This window comes from Choristoneura fumiferana, chromosome 15, assembly GCF_025370935.1.
Source record: "Choristoneura fumiferana chromosome 15, NRCan_CFum_1, whole genome shotgun sequence".
Classification (NCBI taxonomy): domain Eukaryota; kingdom Metazoa; phylum Arthropoda; class Insecta; order Lepidoptera; family Tortricidae; genus Choristoneura; species Choristoneura fumiferana.
Genome location: NC_133486.1, coordinates 11715250 through 11739300, shown reverse-complemented (window position 1 = coordinate 11739300; position 24051 = coordinate 11715250). Strand labels below are relative to the sequence as shown.

At 37.1% G+C, this 24051-nt stretch overlaps 3 protein-coding genes across 5 annotated transcripts; 2 read left to right on the top strand and 1 right to left on the bottom strand.

Moving 5' to 3' along the window:
• The first annotated feature begins 844 nt into the window (after positions 1-844).
• On the top strand, positions 845-4617 carry lsn (vacuolar-sorting protein SNF8). The gene is made up of 4 exons (XM_074098228.1): positions 845-1259; positions 1908-2109; positions 2882-3028; positions 4408-4617. Exons 1-4 carry the CDS (start codon positions 992-994, stop codon positions 4538-4540), a joined length of 750 nt encoding a protein of 249 aa, XP_073954329.1. The 5' UTR covers positions 845-991; the 3' UTR covers positions 4541-4617.
• A 63-nt stretch (positions 4618-4680) lies between these two features.
• Positions 4681-12238, bottom strand: LOC141435528 (uncharacterized). The gene is made up of 12 exons (XM_074098227.1): positions 11848-12238; positions 10013-10183; positions 9213-9317; positions 8834-8989; positions 8548-8721; positions 7885-7963; positions 7257-7440; positions 6846-6969; positions 6340-6488; positions 5740-5838; positions 5518-5592; positions 4681-5444 (listed from the first exon to the last, which is right to left on the bottom strand). Exons 1-12 carry the CDS (start codon positions 11896-11898, stop codon positions 5303-5305), a joined length of 1509 nt encoding a protein of 502 aa, XP_073954328.1. The 5' UTR covers positions 11899-12238; the 3' UTR covers positions 4681-5302.
• A 621-nt stretch (positions 12239-12859) lies between these two features.
• On the top strand, positions 12860-24041 carry HDAC11 (Histone deacetylase 11). Of its 3 annotated transcripts, none has more exons than XM_074098685.1 (8): positions 12860-13030; positions 13154-13277; positions 20230-20340; positions 20731-20822; positions 20904-21108; positions 21264-21430; positions 21710-21818; positions 22221-24041. In XM_074098685.1, exons 1-8 carry the CDS (start codon positions 13017-13019, stop codon positions 22407-22409), a joined length of 1011 nt encoding a protein of 336 aa, XP_073954786.1. In that variant the 5' UTR covers positions 12860-13016; the 3' UTR covers positions 22410-24041. The 3 variants fall into 3 exon arrangements, with proteins under 3 accessions (XP_073954786.1, XP_073954785.1, XP_073954787.1); XM_074098684.1 differs by having other exon boundaries at positions 12862-13030; positions 13151-13277; XM_074098686.1 differs by lacking the exons at positions 12860-13030; positions 13154-13277 and adding an exon at positions 17255-20002.
• Positions 24042-24051: the final 10 nt, after the last annotated feature.

Here is a 24051-nt window from a genome sequence, read left to right as displayed (position 1 = left end):
CCCCTTGACGTATCTATCCACCCTCGCCTTACCGGCTCAGGTGGCTATATGAACGTCATGGGTAAATTCGCTCGTTTTATGCGCTTGTTGTACAATCTACTTTTATCCAAGAAAACAACATGGGCGCGCGATAAATGAATTCTTTATTTTATTTTTTGCTCCGTTATTGGACAAAAAGTTCACAGGCGTGTCTCAAGCGGATGGCACTCGCGCTCTCACTGCAGGCTACTACGAAACTCGAAACTCGAAGTTCGTGTCGTGCGGTCCCTCTGACACCTATACTATTTAATACGAGAGCGAGAGGGACGGTATGATACGAACTTTGAGTTTCGAGTTTCGTAGTAGCCTTGCTAGTCCAGGGCTACTACGAAACTCGAAGTTGGTGTCATGCGGTCCCTCTGACACTTATACTATTTGATACGAGAGCGAGAGGGACCGCACGACACGAACTTCGAGTTTCGAGTTTTGTAGTAGCTCTATATAAAATGTACTCTGTGTGCCGGGCCGAGATATCGTGTCCGTGAGCAGTGTCTATGTGTGCGTTGCTCGAGCGCTCGCACTTGTATGTATGTATGGAGATTGATTTCTGAACCACAATTACGTAACAATCTTAGTTGTGTGTATTGTGTCTGAACTATCTGTGTTTTGTGCTGGGATGATGATGATGATTGATGAACATGATTGTGTAACATATAATGTTATGTACAAAGTTTAGAAAAGTCTCTCAACGCTGTCAAAAGTGACGTGACAGCTAGCTAACCTAATAAGTCAGATCAGCAGGGCCACTATGAATCTCGAAACTCGAAATTCGTTTCGTGCGGTCCCTCTGACACGTATACTATTTAATACGAGAGCGAGAGGGACCGCACGACACGAACTTCGAGTTTCAAGTTGGTAGTAGCCCTGCAGAGTAAATAAAGTTTATGCAGCTAACGAACATTACGTTTCTCTGTTTTCTCTCGAAAATTAAAACAAAATCAAAAACAGCAAAATGCGAAGACGAGCTGGGGTTGGCGCCATACAGAAGCAAAAACTAGAACAGGAGAAATACCGAGAAAAAGGCTCGGAGATTCAGGAAAATCAGTTCCAACAGATGTCGAAACAACTCGAAGTGTTCAGGGAAAACTTGGAAGAATTCGCCACAAAGCACAAGAATGAGATTAAAAAGAACGCTCAGTTCCGGAGACAGTTCCAGGAAATGTGTGCTGCCATTGGTGTTGATCCCCTGGCCTCGGGAAAAGGGTTCTGGTCGGTTCTTGGTTTGTATTTTTTTTTTTCATGCAGTTGCGGTTTTTTCCATCCTTCGTCACTCTACTATACATGGTTTGGATAGGTATTAAGTAAATGTAAACAAAACAATGTCAATTGGTGCCTTAAAAATTGAAATTCTCCCATTAAACTATCTAAACATTTACGTTTGTGTATTGAAATACACTAGTCTAGTTTGTATTACAATAATAGAAAAGTAAAATGTATAAAAACCTTGAATGTACCTACCCAAATCTGGCAGCTGAAGTTTGTTTACATTTAGTTAAATACCTATCCAATCCAAGTTTACTTAAACTACAGAGATGTGCTTTGTTTAAGGCTATGTTTCCACCAGAGATCTGCGACTAGTGTAGTATGTGAATGAAATGTGTTTAGTCATGAACTACAGAGATGTGCTTTGTTTAAGGCTATGTTTCCACCAGAGATCTGTGAGGATGTGTAGGTAGTGAGGAATGTGTTTGTCATGAACCAATAGATAAGATTTACCTATCCTCAGTCAGTGCAGCTCTAGTAGAAACAGCTCACCGGAGCGAGGTTTTTCTATATACAAAACAGGGGAAGGAGTGTTTGTTTTAGTTATTTTACTTCACCTGTTGATAGATAAGGCTATAAATTACAATAAAATCTGTATATTTCAGGTATTGGAGACTTTTATTATGAATTAGGAGTCCAAATAGTAGAGGTCTGTATGGCAACAAACTACAAGAATGGCGGAATAATAACTCTTGAGGAGTTACGCACAAGGTTGATAGCTGCTCGAGGGAAAGCCAAGACACACCAGGACATCACAAATGAAGATCTGTTGGCTGCAGTTAAGAAATTAAAAATATTTGGCAACGGGTGAGATTTATCTTCACTTCCTATTTATATTAGAAATTCGAATTTCTGTATGTGCATTGCATGTGTCACTCATTCATGCTAACTCTAGAAAATTAAATAAGCCTGTCTACTAACAAAATGAGTCATATGTTACTTGAAATAAAGAAAGATGAAATCTGGTATGTAGAAGCTAAACATCTGGAATAACTAACATATCAACTGCTTACTTTCTCAACCTCGTATCTACCCAAATTGTATACAACAATGAACACTACTCGTAAATCATACTTAATGTAAAGATGGTTCTAAATCAATTTAATGTGGCCAGATACAATGTTGAAAAAGTAAACAGTCTGTATCCCATGGGATGAGGATTTCCCATGGGATTTTTTGCAAATTCCCTTAATTTCAATTCAACTGATAGACAATGGTTTACAAATCAACGCACGTAAAAAGAGCTCCTGGCGATATACCTGCGCAGTGAACGAAATACGGACCAAATTGGCGGCGGAGCAGTGGGGGACGCGGGAGGGGGCATAGGAGCCCACGCGCGGCCGTCACGTAACAAACGTATCCCCTCCACTAGCCACCCAGAGCTCTTTTTACATGCGTTGACTTGTACATATATGCAAAACCAGAAGTAAAGCCTAGTATGGAAATAAAAAGATACAGATACAGATGCTGTGATATGTAATCAAGGGTTCTTTAAATTCAAAATGATCCTAAATAATATCATCTTGAGTTGACAAAAATCTTGCCACAAGTCTAATATTTAGTAACTTATTTTTTCCAGGTTCACAGTAGTTCCCATAGGTAAAGGCAAGTGGCTGGTGCAATCTGTGCCTGGTGAGCTCAATTTGGACCACACTCTTGTTCTGCAGAAGGCCAGCTCATTGGGTACAGCCTGGGTCTCCGTCAGCATCCTTACTAGTGATCTTGGGTAAGGGAACAATGACAGCACTAATCAACAGAGACTTTTGACAATCAACAGGAAACTTCGAGTGCAGATGAGTTAAAGATTACGTCATTTTGCATATAGGTGATGTGGTAAATAAGATAAGATTTTTGAAATACATGTTTTCGTCACATACCTCCAAAAATGAAAAATTGTTACACTATTCTTGTTAAGATGGCTTTTTGGCAATACGGTATTTGACAACAACTATGTTTAGCGAAGAGAAAAAATAATATGCTTGAGAATTGGTTTTGTAGTGATTTATTGAAAAATCGATAAATCTGTGTCTGTTATGCAGCGAGTATGGCGCTACTTGCGTGTGACGTCACATGCAAGTAAGTCTCTCTGTCTAATCTTGAATTTTAAACCTTCATAACTCTGTTGTATTTAAAGATAGTTTTTTTTTCTGTTTGATAACATGCATTGTCAAGCTTTAATTTACATAATGAACAAAAAAATTTCAAATACCGTATTGTACACATAATCATGTAAATTATACAAAACAACTAAATAATCATAACATCTTTTTATGTTTAATCTGAATAACAATGCCAATCAAAGACGTTATGTACTGCTACTAATTTACAGTGGCGATATAGTTTAATTAAAGAATGGTAAGTAATTTTTTACGAAAATACTATTTGAAATCATTCTATGTGTGATTTGACGTTATCCGCACTTAAAGTTCGAGTCCTGCTTATATCAACATCAGCCGGAAGATATCCACTGCTGAACATAGGCAGAACAAAGGCTGGCAGGCCACTTGCATCCACCAGTTGCCCACAACTCTCATGTTGCCTTCAGTCCACCTAGTGGGAGGCCTGCCAATGCTTCACTGCCACTGTCCACCCTTATTTTCGGGTTGTAATAATACTAGGATTCTATGTCCTTCTAGAATTTGACAAGATTTAACCCTTTTCCAGGCTCCACTAATTTCTACTACAAAATGAATCATAGTTTATATTGTTTACATTATGAGTGATTAATTTAAAACAAATAATGTTTTTAACAGTTCCAGCTCAGCTTTTTTTATTTTGATTATTAAATTTTTTAACAACTTCAGTTAATTATTGTACCATTATTGTAAATTTAGCATGGTCGAAGATTTGTGTACAGAGGAGTTCATAACTTTGTGAGCAAAAATTTGATAAAAAACATCTAAACACGATTCTACGCCGCCGTTAACAGTAGAGTCGTGTTCAGATACTTTTGGTCAAATTTTTGCTCACAAGTTAATGAACTCGACTGTACATTTATGTGGTCGCTATATGCACTATGGCTGGAAAAGGGTTAAGACATTTGGAAGAAGTCATTAGATCGTGTCCTGTGGTTTTCTAATACATACGCCATTTTATTTATTTCAGTTGGAATGAAACACGGGCACAAAATGCACTAAACCATATGGTCAAAGAGGGCCTAGCATGGATCGATACGCAGGACAATGACATGCTCTACTGGTTCCCAAGCATGTTCTCAGAATGCGTGGCGGCGCAGTGATAAAGTAAATCATATTTATTATTTAAAATTATGTAAATAAATTCCAATAAGTTTTAAAAATGTTTTACTAAATTAATATTGCACTATCCATACTAACAATTAAAGCCTGATTGCGGCGTGTGATTATCGTCACTAATGAGTAATGACCCTTGAAATAATATTTATAAAGTTCACTCAGGAACATTATCGTTTATTAAGATTGTTTTTTTTGGAATCTTTTTGTATTTTTTATTTCAATTCCAAATTTTTACTTTTACGGTCATCCCGTAAAACCTAAATTGAAAATACAAACTGAAATATAGATGCACAGAAAACCAGAAAAATATGACCAGCACTGGGAATCGAACCCAGGTCCTCGGTATTCCGTACCGCGTGCTATACCGCTACACCGCTGATGGTCAACGGTACAGACACGAATTTCCCCTATGCACCTCATATATCAGCTTGTTTGTTTCTTATTTAGCCACTTAAGCAGTGACGCTAGCGACATCTATACCGTAGCCCTCATCGAGAAACTTTCGGCACTCCATTGGAACTAACCGCTCACCCGGACAAGAGATGTCTATATTTCAGTTTGTATTTTCAATTATCGTTTATGACGAGCATTCGTAAAAAATTGTGTCGATATTGTGGTTGCTTTACATTGCTGCCGTTAAACGAGCTCTTAAAATCTATCTAGGCTGGCGGCTCTGCAATGAAAAGCAGCTCGTCATATTTCTCGCAACGTGTAAGATGGTGTTAGACATGAAGATTGATGTCTTATCAACTATTAGAGCTCTCTTCTTGATTTGATGATCCTAAAGAAGGCAGTTTTAACATCGATCTTAATTCTTTGTTTTCGTTTAGCAGCTCTTCTATTCTTTTCTTTAATTTGGCCGTCATTTCTACGTAGGATTCTTTCCATCTGAAAAAAAATAACGATTAAGTATTAAGAAAAATGTACAAAGTACCCACGTAGCCATTGCGTTTTTTTTTACTTTTTACTAAGCTCCATTTGGTTTTCCAAGTGTTTGTGTAACTCTGTTAGTTCCTCTTCTTTGGTTGATACCATTCTGAAACAAACATATTATGCAAGAAATTAAGAAAATATTGTGTTCATTTTTGTTTTTTAATTGTTTATTGCTCGAATTATAATTGCAACTCATTGATCTACACATACTAACAAGGTTAAAAACTTGCTTTGTATTTCTAAAACTTACTTTTGGCTCAGCTCAGACCTCGAGGTTAACATCGTCTGTAATTTACTGATCATCCCGTGGGTTTCTTCCAATGATTTCTGCAAATGTTCCACTTGGATCCTGCAAGTTCAAAGTTGGATGTTGTATAGTTGGTTGAACTATAAACAAGGGTTGCACGGAATAATTATCAAGATCATGATCAAGATAATTATCAATGATAATAACGCTTATACCTGCGGGTGATATTACGCGTAAAGTTTATAGTGTGTATCCTGCCTGACGCAGGTGTGCGTCAATTTTTGGCGTCACGACTATTGTGTGTATCCGAACACGGGAAATTTTCCTACCTACCTTTCTTTATCTTTTATTTATCTTTAATAGTATTTTTTGTTACAATTTAAGTTGTTTGATAACTATCCAATAATTATCGGATAGGTAACTATGAATGAAGAGAATTGTCTTAAAAATTTGCAACCCTGACCGTAATACTATGTCAACTGCTGGCTCCCATGAACTGCGCCAGTTAGGTACTTGTAACGAATACTGTTTTCATTATCAACCGTAAAAGTATTTTTTACACTTCAAATTGCTTATGGTTTTCGTGTTATTATATATATTTACTTTAATTCATTGCATTGCGACTTTAATAACTTTTCTTCCCAATCTCTTCGTTTAATTTCTCTTGTGTGAACATCCTGAACTCTTTGAATGTCGATAGTTAGGCTCTGATTTTCGCAAACTAACTGTATATTTCGTCTTTCTGATGCGACCTGAAATAAATTTGAAACTTAAAGTTGCAGTCATATAAAATTCATCTTATTTTCACTTAGTTAAACATAGATTTAAATTATCAGCAACAAGAGAGAGATAGCGTTAGTTTCAGCTTATGTTAAGAGCGAGGCAAATGGATAGATATTTTTTTACACGCCTATAAAATGCTTACTTTTCTTACACACACGCTAACAGGTGTAAACTTTTTAGTCTCCTTCTCAGAAACTTCAGAACTGATCTAAACGATGGTTTATGCTAAATCTCTAGTCAGTTGACTAATTTATAATGGCTGTTTATAAATTTATAGAAATTTGGTGCTGTGACCAGGATATTTTTATAAGTGGATTTTTACAAACCAATTCTTGAAATACAGCTTCAAGTCTCTGCTCAGCGACAGCAAGCTTCGGGTCAACTGATTTAAGCTCATGCTTCTGTTGTTTCAAGTAACTTTCGTAGGAAGCTTGAAGAATTTTGTTTTCTCTAAAGTTACAAACAAAATGTTATTTTGGTCAAGGGTTCAAGTTATCGCTACTTTCCACGATTTTAAACAATAAACGCTTCTTATAATTGCGTACCAGCGTGGGACTTTTTTGCCAACGATTCCACGATGATTTCTTGTCAGAATCTTATGGAATACCAAGATGACATTTTCACCAAAAAGGTTCCACCCTGGTACGCGATTCAGTTCTCCGATTGTACGATTGAAATATGTTTTACGGGGGACTACGAATACATCTACACAATTATTTAAAGGATTTTTTGGGTACCTCAGAGTTCTGTTTAGCAGCACCCCCTTTTCAACCAATTCGGTATCCAAATGTCTCATATGCCCCAGCATGTCTGTCACCTTTTCGTTGTATTTCTCTCTGAGCTCATCCAACTCTTTCCTATAACTTGCTTCTGTGTCTTGTTTTACTCTAGCTAAAGTTTGTTTCAATTGCGACATCTCACCTGAAAGTAATATATTTTAGGTAAACTCGATTTAACCCTGATGACTCTCCGTAGTCTCCGTTGACAATTCTCCGTTCTCTTCGTAACTACAGAAGCGCGACGCTATCAGGCACATAGGATTAGCAGTAGGGACTCTCAAGGGCGTCGCCACCCGATTGCCCAGGGGGGGGGGGCAAGTTGATATGGAGAATGAGAAAAGTATGAATTGTGGGTATTTATTGGATTTGGTGAAATGACGTACATACATACATACTTATGACTAGTTTGGTTGCTTTACATTTGGCAACTTTTATAGAATCTCTAGGGGGGGCAGCTGCCCCTCCCTACTCCCCCCTGGTGACGGCCATGAGGCTCTTCCATGCTTTGTGGCGCAAACTTACATATTTGTGTTTCTTTGCCAATGGTCAAATCATGGTCAATGGTGTCGGTATCGTATCAAATTACCTGTTATTTTCGTAACTCTTTTCTGAAGTTCATTCTTCTCGTTTGACACTAAATCAAACAATTGCAGTGCTTCGGCAACCTGGAAACATCATCAGATTAGTTTCATATCCCCTGCTTTGAAAATACGGTAAGGAGATCTTACGACCCAAAACCAATTTTTAAATCTGTTCACATGATAGAAATAAAAGCCTTCTTATTGCAAGTTTTTTTTAATGGCCTTTATCAGTTACCTACTCTACAACTCTTGGTGTGGCTGGAGTAATGTCAAGCAAATCATTCTGTCATCTCCATCTTTGTCTGCCTAGTTGCTGGCCACTACGGTGCCCCCCATGCGGTTGTGCTAACGCCCCCTCTATGGGTGCATGCCTTAAAAATGTTAATCAACAAAACAGTTTCGCTGAGGAACCTTTGCTTCCGGGATGCACTTACCCGCCCGTACGAAGCAGTTCGCGTCATTATTCCTAATGAGGATAGTTAGTTATTTGATTAGCTCTCATCATCTAAATTTCCGGACAGATACAGTACAGGGTAACCCCAAGGTCCTTCAATAAACTAAGGCACTTTAAAGCAAGAGGTTTATAGACTGTGACTGAACCACATTAACTTCTCTACACTTTCCATCAGACAAGATAGCGGTATCAGTTTATTGTAAAAAGAGCTTACTTTTGATTTGGCCTCCGCCTCTTTCTTGGCCTTCTCGGTGCATTCTTTCTGTAGCGCTGCAACTTGAGAATTTAAATTTTCATTATTCTTTCTTTCAACTGCTAGATTGATTCTGTTCTCTTCGAGGTCTTTGCCGATATGTTCAAGTTTTTCTTCAAAATGTTTGCCCCTTTCCTTAAACAATTTTCTTTTATTTAACAAGGCATTTGTTGATTACGTTGCGGGTCACTTCTTGGTATGGTTACACCGCCGCAAGCAAAAAGTATTAAAAGCAAGTTTTAGGTACCTTATAAGTGTTGATTTCTTTCTCTCTGTTGGCTAAATCTTTTTCTACCATGTTGTTTTTCGTCTGGAGCTCCTTGTATTTGGTTTCTAACTCTATATAATCCCTTAGCGCCGTATCAAGTTTCAATTCTAGACTGCGGTTTTCTTCTTTTATGTCCTAAAAACATTTGAAAAACCTAATTGGACATGTTATTGGCGCGATAGGTAGGATGCCCATATAAAATTAAGATAAAAGTGCTTGTAATTCGGAAAACGCGTGTCTAAACGAATGCGCCACCCGTCACTCTTGACCACGGCCGCTGTAATGTTGAAACGAAACGTCGACGTAGATTTTATGCGATTAAAACAAGAGTATAGTAATTATGACTTTTATAAAATACCTGTTTGTCTCCTTTATCGGATCCCTGGTAAGTTCGTAGCTCGTTTTCTAACGCCTCTATTGTTTTTTGTGACGTTTGCCACAGCAAATTCATCGAATCTCTCTCCTAAACAAGTAAGAATTACTGGATGAGTACATCGCCGATACATACAGAGACGTCGAAATAACAAGCTGGGTTTATTCTGTTACACTCTTGCTTGACTCTTGGTCGTTGGTTGAAGATCAGAACCTTCATGACTGACAACTTTCTTGAGAAAATAGTGTGGTGCATTGGCGTGCATTGTGCCGATTAGAGGATAGGTAGTTTATGCCGCAGCAGCGCGCCACCAGCACTAGCGCTACCTACCCTGCTGCCTACTCAACGCAAGCAATGTGGCTTTCCTTTGCCTTCCACACCGCAGTGCTGGAGTCCAGGGTTTTGTTTGGCAATACAGTGAGGGTTTTCACAGAGACCAAATATCGCTAGATGGCGTTAGTAACGTAAGCTCCGTTTGACGTTTGCTCGTGATTGGTTAAATAACTAAATGAGCAAACGTCAAACGGACCTCACGGTACTACCGCCATCTAGCGATATTTCGCTTCTGTGAAAACCCTCATTGGCCTTGGCTTTATTTTTTTAATGGCCTTTAAGCACCATGTTTACAGCGAATTAATGAATGATTATGATTAATAGAGAGAGTGCTGCTGCACAACGCTCACATCAGGACCCTATAGTCGCCTTTTACGACACCCAGGAGCAGAGAAGAGATTGTATTCCTTAAGCAGTCTGGATTAGCCAAAATAGAATTAAAAAAACAAAACCTTAGCAATCAAATTGATCTGCTGCCTCATATCCTCCAACTCCTTGGTGTAATCCACGTCTTGGCCCTCGTGCTCTAAACGTTCCTTCAACAGCATCTTCACCTGTCGAGACAACTGCTCGTTGTCGGAGATCAGGGCCCGCAATTCTTGGTCGACTACCGATTGGTTTTCCTGCGGCGAGGTAAGAAGTCTAAGAAGGTAAAAGGCACTAGTCCAATCGCCAGCGAGCAGCGAGAAGTGTTCGTTCGTTTCGAAAAATTTGTTTTGAAAATTTATCGTTCAGCTATAAAAATTTCATACTAAAAAAAACCTTGCTACTCGCTGGCGGTGGGACTATAACAATGCCAAAAAGAGCCATACGAATATGGTCTGTTCAATCACAAAGGCTTGCCTCTACACAGCATTCAATGTGTGACAGTAGGTACAGCCGAAGAAATTAAATCGCGTATCAGTTTGGCAGTTTGGAATGTGTATGATATCAGTATAATGATATGATAGTAGTAAAAGTTCGCCCTGGTAGCGATTTAATTTTTTAGGTATATACTTACGAGTAAAGCTCCGAATTTGTACCGACAGTGAGTAGGTATGATGCGTTTGTTGGGTGCGCATTTTTTCACATAACTTTTTAAGTCCTATTATCGGAAGTCCGAAAACTTTTCTCATACTATTTTACATCATAATGATCACTCTTCATATTTTTTTTTTCAATACTAACGATCGAAACTCATAATCATCGGAATTTATAATATAACTATTCATACACCTGTTCATACTAATATTGGTTTTCATATATGTTATTATACTAACGATCGAAACTCCTAATCGTTCTAATTCATAACGCCAATATTCATAATTTTGTTAATACTAATATTTGTTTTCATATATTTCTTAATCCTAAGTGTTATTTATCCGCATTATTGAAATTCATAAAATTATAACAGTTTCGTTGCCTACCTTCTACCTTCCGGCTTCAGCATCAGATCAGTTCTAAAAAATCATTAAAATGCTCCTTCTTGGTCGCTTATCTAGGTATATTAATCATGATCGTTTCGGTTTGTCTCATGACGAGCGAGCATTACTTAGCTTGGACGAGTTCCATTGGTCATCTACGGTCTTCATCAACAGGCCCAGTTTACCAAATGATACTTTCTGAATGTAAATGCTTATCTTAATGCTAAAAATGCTAAAATCGCTATAGGTGTGCCTATAAAATTTGAGGTTTGCCCTCGATTTCCCTAGGATCCCATCATCAGATCTTGATTTGGTGACAATGGGACCACCTCAGAAGAGTACCCTTTCGAATAAAAAAACAATTTTGAAAATCGGTCCACAATTGACTGAGTAATCGGCGAACATACATAAAAAAAAATACAAACATTGGAACACCCTTTTTTGAAGTCGGTTAAAAATAAATAAGCATTTCTTTCTTCATTTGGTTATTGGTGTTAACTTCGGTTGAGAAACGAAAGGAAGAACTGCCAGTCATTAATTATTGGATGCACGATTGTGTCATTGCCTCATTGGTCATTTTGGTCTTTGAGGCACATTTTTGTCTAGGAATTTAGAAATGGAACTTGCTTTCTTTTCCAAGTTTAAATCGTAAGAAAGAATGATGCTAATTGTTGCCGCTAATTGCCATACTTATATTTGTAGGTCGTAGCTTGAGATAAAAATAGGAAGATAAAGCATATTCTCTACCACTAAGCTATCATTTAAAGGTTGACTGGCAGAGATCCCTTCAGGGATGAGTCCACTTTTGTTAAGTACAAACTTTTTACAATAAAGAATATAAACAAACATACCTAATTAGCTTACGTGTCGGTCGGCTTACTTACCCTATAAAAATCCACTTCGTTTTGAAGGACATTGTAGACTGTATTTTCCATAATATATTCATCAAGAAATTTTCAATATTTACTTAGTTTATCTACAGATTCACTTTTTAGATATATAAATAATTATAACTAACTTAAATTTAAAGTTGAGTTAGGAAAAGGTGAATTTAATTAACGTTTACGTATATTTGCACGTTGCTTTGTTTACATTTTCGCGCTATGAAATGTCAGGCTTCGTTGCTTAGCAACTCTTTACCTTTTAAAGTTTTAGGGCATCGGGAGGCAAAAGCTGGTGTGTCTGGTATTTTTTCAAATCAGGTACAATGCCCCGCGCTGCGCTTCCCTTGGAAGAGGAAGCCCGTTTTAGTTAATATTGTTTTTTTTTTAAATGTAAATATAATGTCAAGATATCTATAATAATACGTTAATTAAACAATGATATGACATGTAACTGATGCTACATTACTAAATACTAGTGGTCGTTTTTTTTCGGCATAGCTACGGCCTACCTACTACATCAAATTTGTCAATTTTACCATAGGATAGGACAAGGTTCCATTTTCGACGATATTTAGTAGGGCTACTACGAAATTCGAAAATCGAAGTTCTTATCGTACCGTCCCGCTGACGCTAATATTATTTCATACGAGAGCGAGAGAAACGATACGATACCAACGAACTTCGAGTTTCGATTTTCGTAGTAGCCCTACAGGACACAGATTACTAATATGTAGCTAGCCTACAGGATGGTCAATTTTCCTTGTTGTTTTTAAAAAAAATATGGCTTGGTCCATTGACCATTGGAGGAAAATGTTGCCAGTGTCTAGTTCCTTGTTCAAATTGTCAATTTTCTGACTTGACGTATAATTTCGAGTTGTCGATTTTCCATTTGCACCAAATGACAGTAAATATTTTATTGACGCAAATAAAATTTCGAAAATTCTATTAGTAAAGACATTTGCACAAAAAACTGTGTATGAAGTTTGCACAGAGGTCCTGTTGGCTAACTGGTGCAGAACGCCTTACGTCTGTCAAGTGTCAAAGTCAAAGTTTTTAAGTTGTCATACTTTTCGCTCAATAGCTCTAGAAATATTGCGACGCGGAATTTGAAAAATAAATATCAATACAAAATTTCAACAAAATGTAACTAAATTCACATATTTACAAATATGTCGAGTTCCAGGTAATTATGATAAAAGTAGATTGTACCTTTGAACCATACCTTAAACTGTGTAATTAATTGCAATAGCAAAACTACTGGATATAATACTAAATACTTAGTTCTGAATGTTTTATTTCGTAGCAGCTTGTATTTTGATATCAGCGATAGTCAGTGGCCAGTAATATACGACGAGAAGTACAACGTATCGTTTTGGGGTCTCGAAAAGTTACATGTTTTTGATTCCACCAAATGGCATAATATTATTGAAGTAAGTTTTACTTTCTACTTTTTATTTTGAAACTAAAATAAATAGAGGTGTCAAAATGTACTTAGTTTTTATTTTGCTGTATGTATAGTATGTTAATATAGTACATTAATATGAGCTATGTCTTCAGCTCACCTACACTAGTAATATATAATATATTTTAGCCTGTTAAAGTGTCTCATTCATGGGCAAACGCCTCCCCTTCTTTCCCTCACTCGTTCCTATCGAGAGCATGCTCCTGCCACTCTATTTGATATGCATCCAAGTCATCCCGCCAATATTTAAATAAAAAGAATTAAGGCTGTTCTAATAACGGTTATAATCCATCCTTCCAATTGTTTTACGAATTGTGTTATGAGCAGGTACGTCACTATTGGAAGATCACATCACTAGCCAAGATGGCGTCATGCTTACGGTGAACTGTAATTAATTGGAATACTTTTAATAAAGCCCAGTTGTGAAGTTTCGCATATCATTTATTACGACACCAACCAAAACATGGTGTCAGAATTGGGTGCGTAATCTACGTGTCGTATAGTCAGTCAGTCAAGTCATTGCACCTTCAGTCGGTGTAAAAAGTCGGCGTCATGTCTGATGAAAATCAAAAACCCAAGAAACTTTCTGGAATGTCCAGTCCGCAGCCCATGGTGATGAACGGTAACTTGGCACAACAATGGAAAAAATGGGTGCAGTCATTCAAATTTTATTTGCGTGCGTCTGGTTTGGATGAAGAGAGTGATGGCAGAAAAGTGGCTCTGTTTTTACATGTCATTGGTGAAAAAGGCGTGGATGTTTTCAATACATTTGGTAAAGATGAGGATAACATTACATACGACGACCTGATAAAGTTATTCCAAAATCATTTTGCCCCAAAAGGTAACCTCACCTATGATTGCCATAACTTTTTCACATATAAACAAGGTGAAAATGAAACCTTGGACGATTTTGCTTGTGCATTAAAATTAAAGTCACAAAACTGTGAGCTAGGACAGCTGCAAGAACGCCTAATCAAAATAATGTTTATATGTAACATGCATCAAAAATACAACTACAGTTGTGGTCATATAATTAAGAACGATTTTTTATAGAGAAGATTTTTTCAAACTGACAAATGTTACTAACTGTATGTATATTTTGTACTTCTCTCGGTATCGTAAAACTTTTCCTTACTAGCGGTAAATTCATTTATACATATAATTGGCTAAAAAATAAATAGATAAACTTTATATATTACATCTAAACCTAGTATTACTACTTACTGGCTGGTCATATAATTAAGAACGCTGAATAGTTTATTTTTTATTCAAATTTAAATAGAGAACGGACCGCCGCTTTGTGGTTTTAGGTTATTATTTGAATAATTTTGGCGCCATTTAGTGCCGTAAAAGTCTTAAAGGCGATTGCTTCATATAAAAACAACGGGGAAAAATAAAAGTTGTGATAAATCTACAAGAAAAGTAATACTAAAACTTCGCGACAAGAATTGGTCGTATAAACACATAGCCGATCATCTGCAATGTTCAAAAACTATGGTTTTCCACGCCATAAAGCATTTTGCTACGTATCAAACTACTTCAAATGTTCCGCGTGTACCTAGACAAAGAAAGTCATCTCGTCGAGATGATCGAAATATCGTTCGTTTGGCAAAACAAAATTCTTTTAAAGGGTCTAATGAGTTGAGAAAAGAATATTTTGGCGAAAACAACCCTTCAGCACTCTCGGCACGCAGTATTCGAATGCGTATGGTGGAAGAAAAGTTGCACGGAAGGATAGCAAGGAAGGTGCCTATGTTGAAACGGTGTCATAGGCAAGCCCGGCTTGCATTTGCAAGAAGATATGAAAACTGGACAGTCAGACAGTGGAAAAACGTTCTTTTTTCTGACGAGACAAAAATAAATAGGGTATGTTCTGATGGCAAACGATATGTAAAACGGCCTCCAAATAAAGCATCCGACCCAAAGTACACAAAAGTAACTTTAAAGCATGGCGGGGGAAATGTAAAAATTTGGGGATGTTTTTCTGGACATGGTGTTGGACCTGTTAGGCTGATAGAAGGAAACATGGATCAATTTTAATACAAAAACATACTGGAAGAAACAATGTTACCATATGCTGAAGGCGTGCTTCCGATTATTTGGACATTCCAGCACGACAATGGTCCCAAGCATACTGCACGTACAGTTAAGGAATTCCTCACATTGCAATCAGTTTCTGTCTTAGATTGGCCAGCCAACAGCCCCGATCTTAGAGCAATAGAGCATCTTTGGTGCGAAGTCAAGAAAAAAGTTTCAAATCGACAGTGTGGCAATTTAAGAGAACTGTATGACGTATTCTTAGAAGAATGGAACTCTATCTCTCTTGCGAAATGTCAAAAATTGATAGATTCAATGCCTCGCCGGTGTAAGGCAGTAATAAAAAGCCGTGGACATGCTACTAACTATTAATTTTAGTTAAAATGTATAACATTGCTTTTTTTTCTGTACAAACTTCACGTTAGTGTGATTTAGTTAATCTAAGTTTCAAATAAAAAAACTTTCGAACCGTTCAATAAATCGTTCTTAATTATTTGTCCAGCTTCATTACTATTTGAATTTGTTACTAAAGAGAATAAAAACAAAATTTGAGTAAAAATGACAGTAATTTTATTCTTTATTCTAAATCCCGTTTGCTCTATTCATGTGGCTATTTCATAACGTAACTAGTTACTTCTAAGAAGGACCCACGACTACACATGACATGATTTAGTTAAAAATAATCTGGAACTTCAAATCGTTCTTAATTACGTGGCCACCACTGTATATCAGAGAAAAATTATTGCTTGAAGATAAACTGGATCTTGATAAGGCATTAGAAATGGCAAAAGCCATGCATGCTTCCAGACATCAAACAGATGAATTGACAGCGGAACAAAGTTCAGTCTTGTATAATGCGAGTACAAGTCAGTCACACTCAAGATCAAAGTCTAACTCAAGGAACTTCAGTCAATATAGTCAGCAATCAAGACAGGAAGTTTGTACAAGATGTGGTCAGGTGCATCGTTACAGGTGTCCAGCATCTGGTGTAAAGTGCAAAAAATGTGAAAGAGTTGGTCATTTTGCAGTTTGTTGTCGGTCATTTCAGTCAAAGTCAATAAGATATGTACAGTCAGATAATAATATACAACAGGTACAGTCAGAACAAGATGAATTGTTTATAGGTCATATTCAGTCATCCAAGTCATTGTCAAGTGAATGGACAATTAATTTATCTATAAACAATTCACAAATAAATTGTATTATTGATACCGGCAGTGATGTCAATATTATGTCAAAAAGTGTTTATGACTCACTTGATACTAAAAATGTATTGTCTAAAACTGATGTAAAAATTAAGTCATACACTGGTAATAGTCTTGAGGTACTAGGTCAACAAAACCTAGAGTGTAAATTTCAATTTAATGACCTCTGTATGACAAAACAAATTAATTTTATAATTGCAAATGTGAATTCTCCAACTGTATTAGGCAAACTTACTTGCTCAGAGATGGGATTAATTAAAAGAGTTTTTTGTGTAGACACTACAAGCATGCAAACATCAGAAAGTGATATCAGTCAATTGTTTTCTGAATTAAGTCAAAATGAGGCAAGTTCAAGTCGAGTCACAAAAAGTCAATCACAGTCATTTCCATTGCAGTCAAGTCAGTCACAAAATATAAATTTAAATAAACTTGTTGAATGTAATAATTCTGTTTTTACCGGTCTCGGTTGTCTTCCTGGTGAGTGTCACATAAGTACAAATCCTGAGGTCCAGCCAAAAGTCGATGCACCGAGGAAGGTTCCATTTGCATTACATCATAGACTTCAACAAGAACTTGAGAAGATGGAAAAAATGGATGTCATTACCAAAGTCACAGAGCCTACTGAATGGGTGAGTTCTTTAATCTTAATAGAAAAGAAAAATGGTCAGTTAAGGGTATGTTTAGACCCCCCGTAATTTAAATCAGGCAATTAAGAGGACTCATTATCCGATTCCATCAGTAGACATGGTCCGCGCCAAGGTGGCTGGTGCAAAATTTTACTCCACCTTGGATGCAAGTAGCGGATTTTGGATGTGTAAATTGAGTGAGAAGAGTTCTTACCTCACAACTTTTAATACACCTTTTGGCCGATACCGCTTTAAACGTCTTCCATATGGAATCAGCTGTGCTCCTGAGTATTTTCACAGAATTATGACTGAAATTTTTGGTGACATACCAGGAGTGGCAGTATACAGTGATGATATTTTAGTAAGTGGTCAAACATTACAAGAGCATAATGAGCGTCTGAATCTAGTATTTAAAAGAGCACAGGAATATAATGTCAAGTTCAACAAAGAAAAATGTTCATTCACCAAGGAAAGTATTAAATATCTGGGTCATATTTTTTCAGCGGATGGAATCACAGCTGATCCGGACAAAGTCAGAGCAATCAAAGAGATGCCTTCTCCAACCTGTCTAAAGGATTTACAAAGATTCCTAGGTTTACTTAATTATTTAAGTCCTTTTATTAAAAATATGGCAGGTGAGACAGAAATTTTACGCCAGTTATTAAAAAAAATCTACTGATTGGCAGTGGACTGCCAATCATGAAACAACGTTTTGTCGTCTGAAGCAATTAATATGTCAAGTTCCAGTGTTGACACATTTTAATGTCCATGATCCTATTGTCCTACAAAGTGATGCTAGTAAGAGTGCTGTCGGAGCGGTGTTACTACAAAATCAACATCCTGTATATTATGCTTCAAAAACTTTAACAGATACACAACAAAAAATGGCTCAGATAGAGAAAGAACTCTATTCAATAGTTTTTGCCTGCACCAAATTTCATCAATTTATATATGGACAAACTGTAACTGTAGAGACAGACCATGCTCCTTTAATAACATTGTTTAAAAAGCCTTTAGTCGAGGTTCCAACACGTCTCCAAAGAATGATGTTGAAAATACAACTCTATAGTCTAAATGTAGTTTACAAGAAAGGTAGTCACATGTATATTGCTGATACTTTGTCAAGAGCAGCACTCCCGGAAACAATTTCAGATGAATTGGATGATGATGTCATTGTTCATGTAAATTTACTGATTAAAACATTACCAGTGTCACCAGAACGTCTACAGTGGTTAATCAGAGGCACTAATGAAGATGAAAGTCTACAGGTTTTGAAAAAATACTGTAAAGAAGGATGGCCATCAAGTAAAACTCAAATTCACAAAGATCTACATGAGTATTGGCAGTATAGATTTGATTTACATACAGAAAATGAGTTAATCTTCAGAAGTAACAGTATAGTCATACCTAAAAAACTAAGGCCAGATATTTTGAAAATAATACACAGTGGTCACCTGGGAGTTGAAAGGTCAAAAGCGTTTGCTAGAGGACATGTATTTTGGCCATTTATGTCCACTGAGATAAAAAACATCGTTCAGTCGTGTCATATTTGCTTGTCACATAGGAGCTCAAATGCTCCAGAACCACTTCTTCCACATGATGTTACATTACTTCCATGGGAAAAAGTTGGTGTTGATTTTATGGATTATAAATCTAAAAAATACATAGTAGTACAAGATTATTACTCAAATTATATTGAATTAATGACAGTGGCAAGTACTAACGCCAAAACAGTAATTGTTTGTCTTAAAAGTATTTTCAGCAGACATGGTATTCCAGTTGAATTATTTTCTGACAATGGGCCACCATTTAACTCGGCAGAGTTTAAGAACTTTACTTGGGAATGGGGAATACATCATAACACGTCAAGCCCCTACATATCAAGGTCAAATGGTTTGGTAGAGTCGGCAGTAAAGATATGCAAACGTTTTCTTACAAAGGCAGAGGAGTCAGGGACAGATCCATATCTCGCTTTGCTTCAATTCAGGAATACATCAAGAGGAAATCTACCATCCCCAGCACAATTATTAATGTCACGGTCACTTAGAACACAATTACCAACAGTCACAAAAAACTTAATACCGAGAATAGTTAATTTTCAAGAATATGTAAAAACTAAGGAAGAAAATAAAAATAAAATGAAGGATTACTATGACAGAAAAACTAAATCATTACCAGAACTACAAGAAGGAGATGAAATATATTTTAAGAAAATGCCAGAGACTCCATGGATTACAGGCACAGTAAGGTCCAAATGTGTTCAGCCTAGGTCTTATATTGTTGAAGGGTCAGATGGATTTCTAGGAAGGAGAAACAGACAGCATATCTTGAAACCTCCGCAGTTACCTCAAACGGTAACGCAAGATATGTCACAAAACAGTCCAAATATCAAGATATCTCCTAATTCTCATACAGTAGCACCATCTATTGAAGAGCATACAACTCCAGTTGAAATGCGCACTAGGTGTGGAAGAGTCATAAGACCACCAAGACGGTTAGATTTATAATAGTTGATATTTAGTTAAGCTTATTACTTATTCTGTGACTAAGCAAACATTTTAGCAATGACTGTGAAGGACTGATTGATTTAGTTAAGTCTAGAATATATATAGATAGATACTTAGTTCAACAAACTGTCTTATGTTAAGTTACTTAAAACAGTCTTGTTGTCAGAAGTTATTAGTGAGAGTTAAGTCAATTGTTGTAAACTAGCTCGAGCTGTAAAATTATAAACAATTTAACTTTTTATAATAAGGAGGATGTTATGAGCAGGTACGTCACTATTGGAACATCACATCACTAGCCAAGATGGCGTCATGCTTACGGTGAACTGTAATTAATTGTAATACTTTTAATAAAGCCCAGTTGTGAAGTTTCGCATATCATTTATTACGACACCAACCAAAACAAATTGTATGACCATCAATTGTATTTTGAAATTATAATGTGATTACAGTTTTTTATGATACAACAACTTATTTCTGTTGCAAACCACTTACTCGAATATTAATAAAATATTTACCTTTTAACATTTAAAACACTGTTCTTTTAGTATCTGAAGGAAGCTGATTTTATAACAGAAGAGTGCTTAGTGAAGCCAAATGAAGCACAGAAACGGGATTTACGGAGAGTACACACAAAAAAGTACCTCAGTTCATTAAAAGTAAGCATCAAGTCATGCTTTTAAAATATTTTTGTCTCTTAAGCCGCATATCCACTAGAGGCAGCCGAGGCCCGAGGGCCGAGCGGCTGCCTCGCTCCGAGGCCGCGCAAGTGGAGACGCTGCCAAAGGCACGGCTCAGACTGAGGCTCCTTTGAGCACGGCCAAAAAACCGACAAAATATGGCTCGGCTCGCGGTGCTCGGCCTGAGGCTGCTTTAATGGATACGCGGCTAAATAGTTATGTTTGTTCTTTTTGGTTTTGAAGTATTTTACTTATGTCATCTGTGTGGAATTAGTTTATTGTTATCCTAAAGGAAATATCCTGTAAAGTTATAGAAAATAACCTGTTTTATTCCTCAATGTATAAATTAATTATAGTATTAAATTTCAGTGGAGTGCCAATGTTGCTACTATTGCGGAAGTCCCAATTTTGGCATGTCTGCCAAATGTGTTTGTTCAGCGAGCATACTTGAGACCAATGAGGTATGTGGACTAATTGACCAATTGTGGGTTAAATGTGCCACATATGGAACAAATAAGGTAGTATGTTTCATATGCTTTCAGATTACAGACCGGTGGCTCAGTACTGGCTGGTAAGTTGGCCCTGGAACGAGGCTGGGCGTTGAATGTCGGTGGAGGCTTTCACCACTGCAGTGGCAACCGCGGTGGGGGCTTCTGTCCATATGCTGACATAACACTGCTACTGCGGTGTCTGATGGATGACGATCTTATACAGAATGCCATGATTGTAGATTTGGACGCACATCAGGTAGATATGTTGATAGTTAAGGGTCTGCTAAGAAAGCAGGAGCTGATTTTGAAATTATATTGTGTTGTTTTTTCTGGCATTGGATTATTGCGAAACGAGCGCAGGTTTCACGGTTAAATTTCGTTTAGTTAATACATCCTGATTTTTAATTATAGGGTAACGGCTACGAACGGGACTTTTTAGGTGTGCCAGAAGTATACATTATGGATATGTATAATCGACAAATTTACCCTAAAGATAGCCACGCGAAACAAGCCATACGAAGAAGAATTGAGTTGCGCAGTAACGTTGAGGATCTAGAGTATATGTTAAAATTGAGGCAGTAAGTTAACGTTTTTATTTTTCGGATAATTAACTCGCAGTTACCATATAAGACACAGCAACCAAATATTGTACAGAAGGAGTATCTAGTCTTTGTTCCATTTTTGTGGAGGATCAATTTTTTGCTTATAGCTCTATTTATTTTCTAATGGTACACACAGCTACATCAAGTGAATGTACTTGTTTCTCTCTTTGACGTTTGCGATTACTAGAGCATTGTATACGCGACATGAAGGCGTGAATGTAGACGTAACAAAGGAATATTTGTTTCGATTTTCAGAAATCTCAAAGCTGCGCTGAACGAGTTTAAACCAGACATTCTAGTTTACAATGCAGGGACTGATGTGTTGAACTCCGATCCGCTTGGACGTATGAGGATCAGTGAAATTGTAAGCACTGAACCCCTAATTGCTCTCACTTACTAATCATTAATAATCTAATAGAAAGTGCCAATTGAAATACTAAAACAATGACTGACTGACTTGACTTGGCTTGTACTTAAGCAAATGTGATGATATCAATTTAAAAGAGGATTGGGTATCTATTGATAACGTAAAGTAAATGTAATTTCTTTATTCAAACAAAGGCCATAAGTATAAGTATCCCTTTAATGGCCCTCTTTATAAACTAAAGATTTATAGCTAATCACAAAACGTCTTAGACATGCCTAAAATGACCGTTATCTATGAATGAGCAGGCGTTAAGCACACGTTCAACAGTTGTCTGTGTTTTAATTGGCAGCATGGTTACAGTTTGAGTCGGTTTTGTAAAGCATCTTTTTTTATTTCCAGGGAATAATAAAAAGGGACGAATTCGTTTTCGAAATGTGCAAATCATACAAAGTGCCCATAGTGATGCTAACGAGCGGGGGTTATCTCAAGAAAACGGCCAAAATTGTCGCTGATTCCATCATGAATTTGCACAAGAAAGGGCTCATCACAGGTGATTGTTCAGGAACTGACGGAAAACTGAAAGTGTAATTTGGTATAACTGGATTTTTGTTAGGAAGATGTTGCCAGTGCTAAAAACCCCATGACTTTTGTAGAGCTGTAAAGCTGTATGCTCACATGGCAATAAAGCAATACATGAAAGTCGCTATGCTTGTAAACTTTGACGGATATGTCCGTGAGTGGTTGTTTTGCCGTAATTTATCTTTCGTTGAGAAAGAAAAAGTTGGTAGCTGGACTACATATATTTATTAAAATTCTATAGAATTATTCCAGGTTGCAATGGAATTTAATGTTTCTATGTGAAATTTTAGACCTCCGGTATTCGTGATCAAAGTAAAGATGTCAAATATTTAATTTATTATACCAAGATATATCTGTCAACGTGTTAATGTAAATCGAAAATACAAACTGAAACATAGATGCACAGGAAAACCAGAAAAAGAGACCAGCGCTGGGAATCGAACCCAGCCTAGGTCCTCAGCATTCCGTGCTGCGTGCTATACTGCTACACCACCACTGGACAGTAGTACAGACACGAATTCCTCCTATGCACCACATATCTCAGCTTGTTTGTTTCTTATTTTGTCACTTTAACTTCGAGTCTGTACTACTGTCCAGTGGTAGTGTAGCGGTATAGCACGCAGCACGGAATGCTTAGGACCTGGGTTCGATTCCCAGCACTGGTCTCTTTTTCTGGTTTTCCTGTGCATCTATGTTTCAGTTTGTATTTTAGATATAGATTTTACGGGATGACCGTAAAAGTAACAAAAATTTGGAGTTGAAATAAAAAATACAAAAAGACTCCAAAAACCAATCTTAGTGTTAATGTAATTTTATAACTGATTGCCGCAGATGGTCGGGCTTTCAGATTATCGCGCTTGGTGTCTAAGTCACAGTTATAATTATGTTAACGGTGTGCTCACGTGCCCGCACTGTGTGAGGATCTTCTCTAAGAAGATTGGCTACGTAAGCCACTTGCGAGCCCATGAACGACACCGATGGAGTTGAAGCTGTTGCCATGGCCGAAACTATACTATCATCAATGTAATTTTACAGTTAACGCATTCACTGCCACCGACGCATATATGCGTTTTCGGAACTTCACCCAGTGCCGCTCTCGTGCCGCTGTCATAATTATTCATACATCTTGAACGCACATGTGCGTCGGTGGCATCTGTGGAAGTCAGGTAGCAGTGAATGCGTTATAGATAGACCCAATAAACGTTGTACTTATGCGTAATAAAAAAATCTAAATCTATAAGTGATATTCGTCGCTCGTGCCGAAAACATCACGTTCCCAGAATACCACATTTTTCAAAATACTACATTACCTATTTACCACTTTTGTATTATCGTTGCACTACAATAAAAATCGGAGATTACTCAAGAGAGTTTTTTTTTTTGGTGGAATGACTTATTTTCCGGTAGGAATAATGCGAATGTCATAAATAGGTAATGTAGTAGGTATTTTGAAAAAGTGGTATTTGGGAATGTTGTATATTCGGCACGAGCGATATTCGTGATCTCAAATTTTCTTAACAAAGTATGAAGTGCCAAATATAACAGCAAATAAGATTTGCCGTTTGGAATCTTCAAAAGATGTAAGTACGTCGATACCTTGATAGTGCTTATTTTTTTTAAATAAAACTATTTTTTCTTCTACACCTGCGTA

Excerpts from the sequence above, each read along its gene's own strand:
- LOC141435528 (XM_074098227.1), bottom strand. The coding sequence starts at position 11,898 with ATGGAAAATACAGTCTACAATGTCCTTCAAAACGAAGTGGATTTTTAT. Across the intron at positions 9,318-10,012 it reads AGATCAATTTGATTGCTAAG|GAGAGAGATTCGATGAATTT; the intron begins GTTTTGTTTTTT and ends TTACTTGTTTAG. Across the intron at positions 8,990-9,212 it reads CCGATAAAGGAGACAAACAG|GACATAAAAGAAGAAAACCG; the intron begins GTATTTTATAAA and ends AAATGTTTTTAG.
- HDAC11 (XM_074098684.1), top strand. Across the intron at positions 20,341-20,730 it reads AGTACCTCAGTTCATTAAAA|TGGAGTGCCAATGTTGCTAC; the intron begins GTAAGCATCAAG and ends ATTAAATTTCAG. Across the intron at positions 21,819-22,220 it reads GTATGAGGATCAGTGAAATT|GGAATAATAAAAAGGGACGA; the intron begins GTAAGCACTGAA and ends TTTTATTTCCAG.
- lsn (XM_074098228.1), top strand. The coding sequence starts at position 992 with ATGCGAAGACGAGCTGGGGTTGGCGCCATACAGAAGCAAAAACTAGAA. Across the intron at positions 1,260-1,907 it reads AGGGTTCTGGTCGGTTCTTG|GTATTGGAGACTTTTATTAT; the intron begins GTTTGTATTTTT and ends TGTATATTTCAG. Across the intron at positions 3,029-4,407 it reads ATCCTTACTAGTGATCTTGG|TTGGAATGAAACACGGGCAC; the intron begins GTAAGGGAACAA and ends TATTTATTTCAG.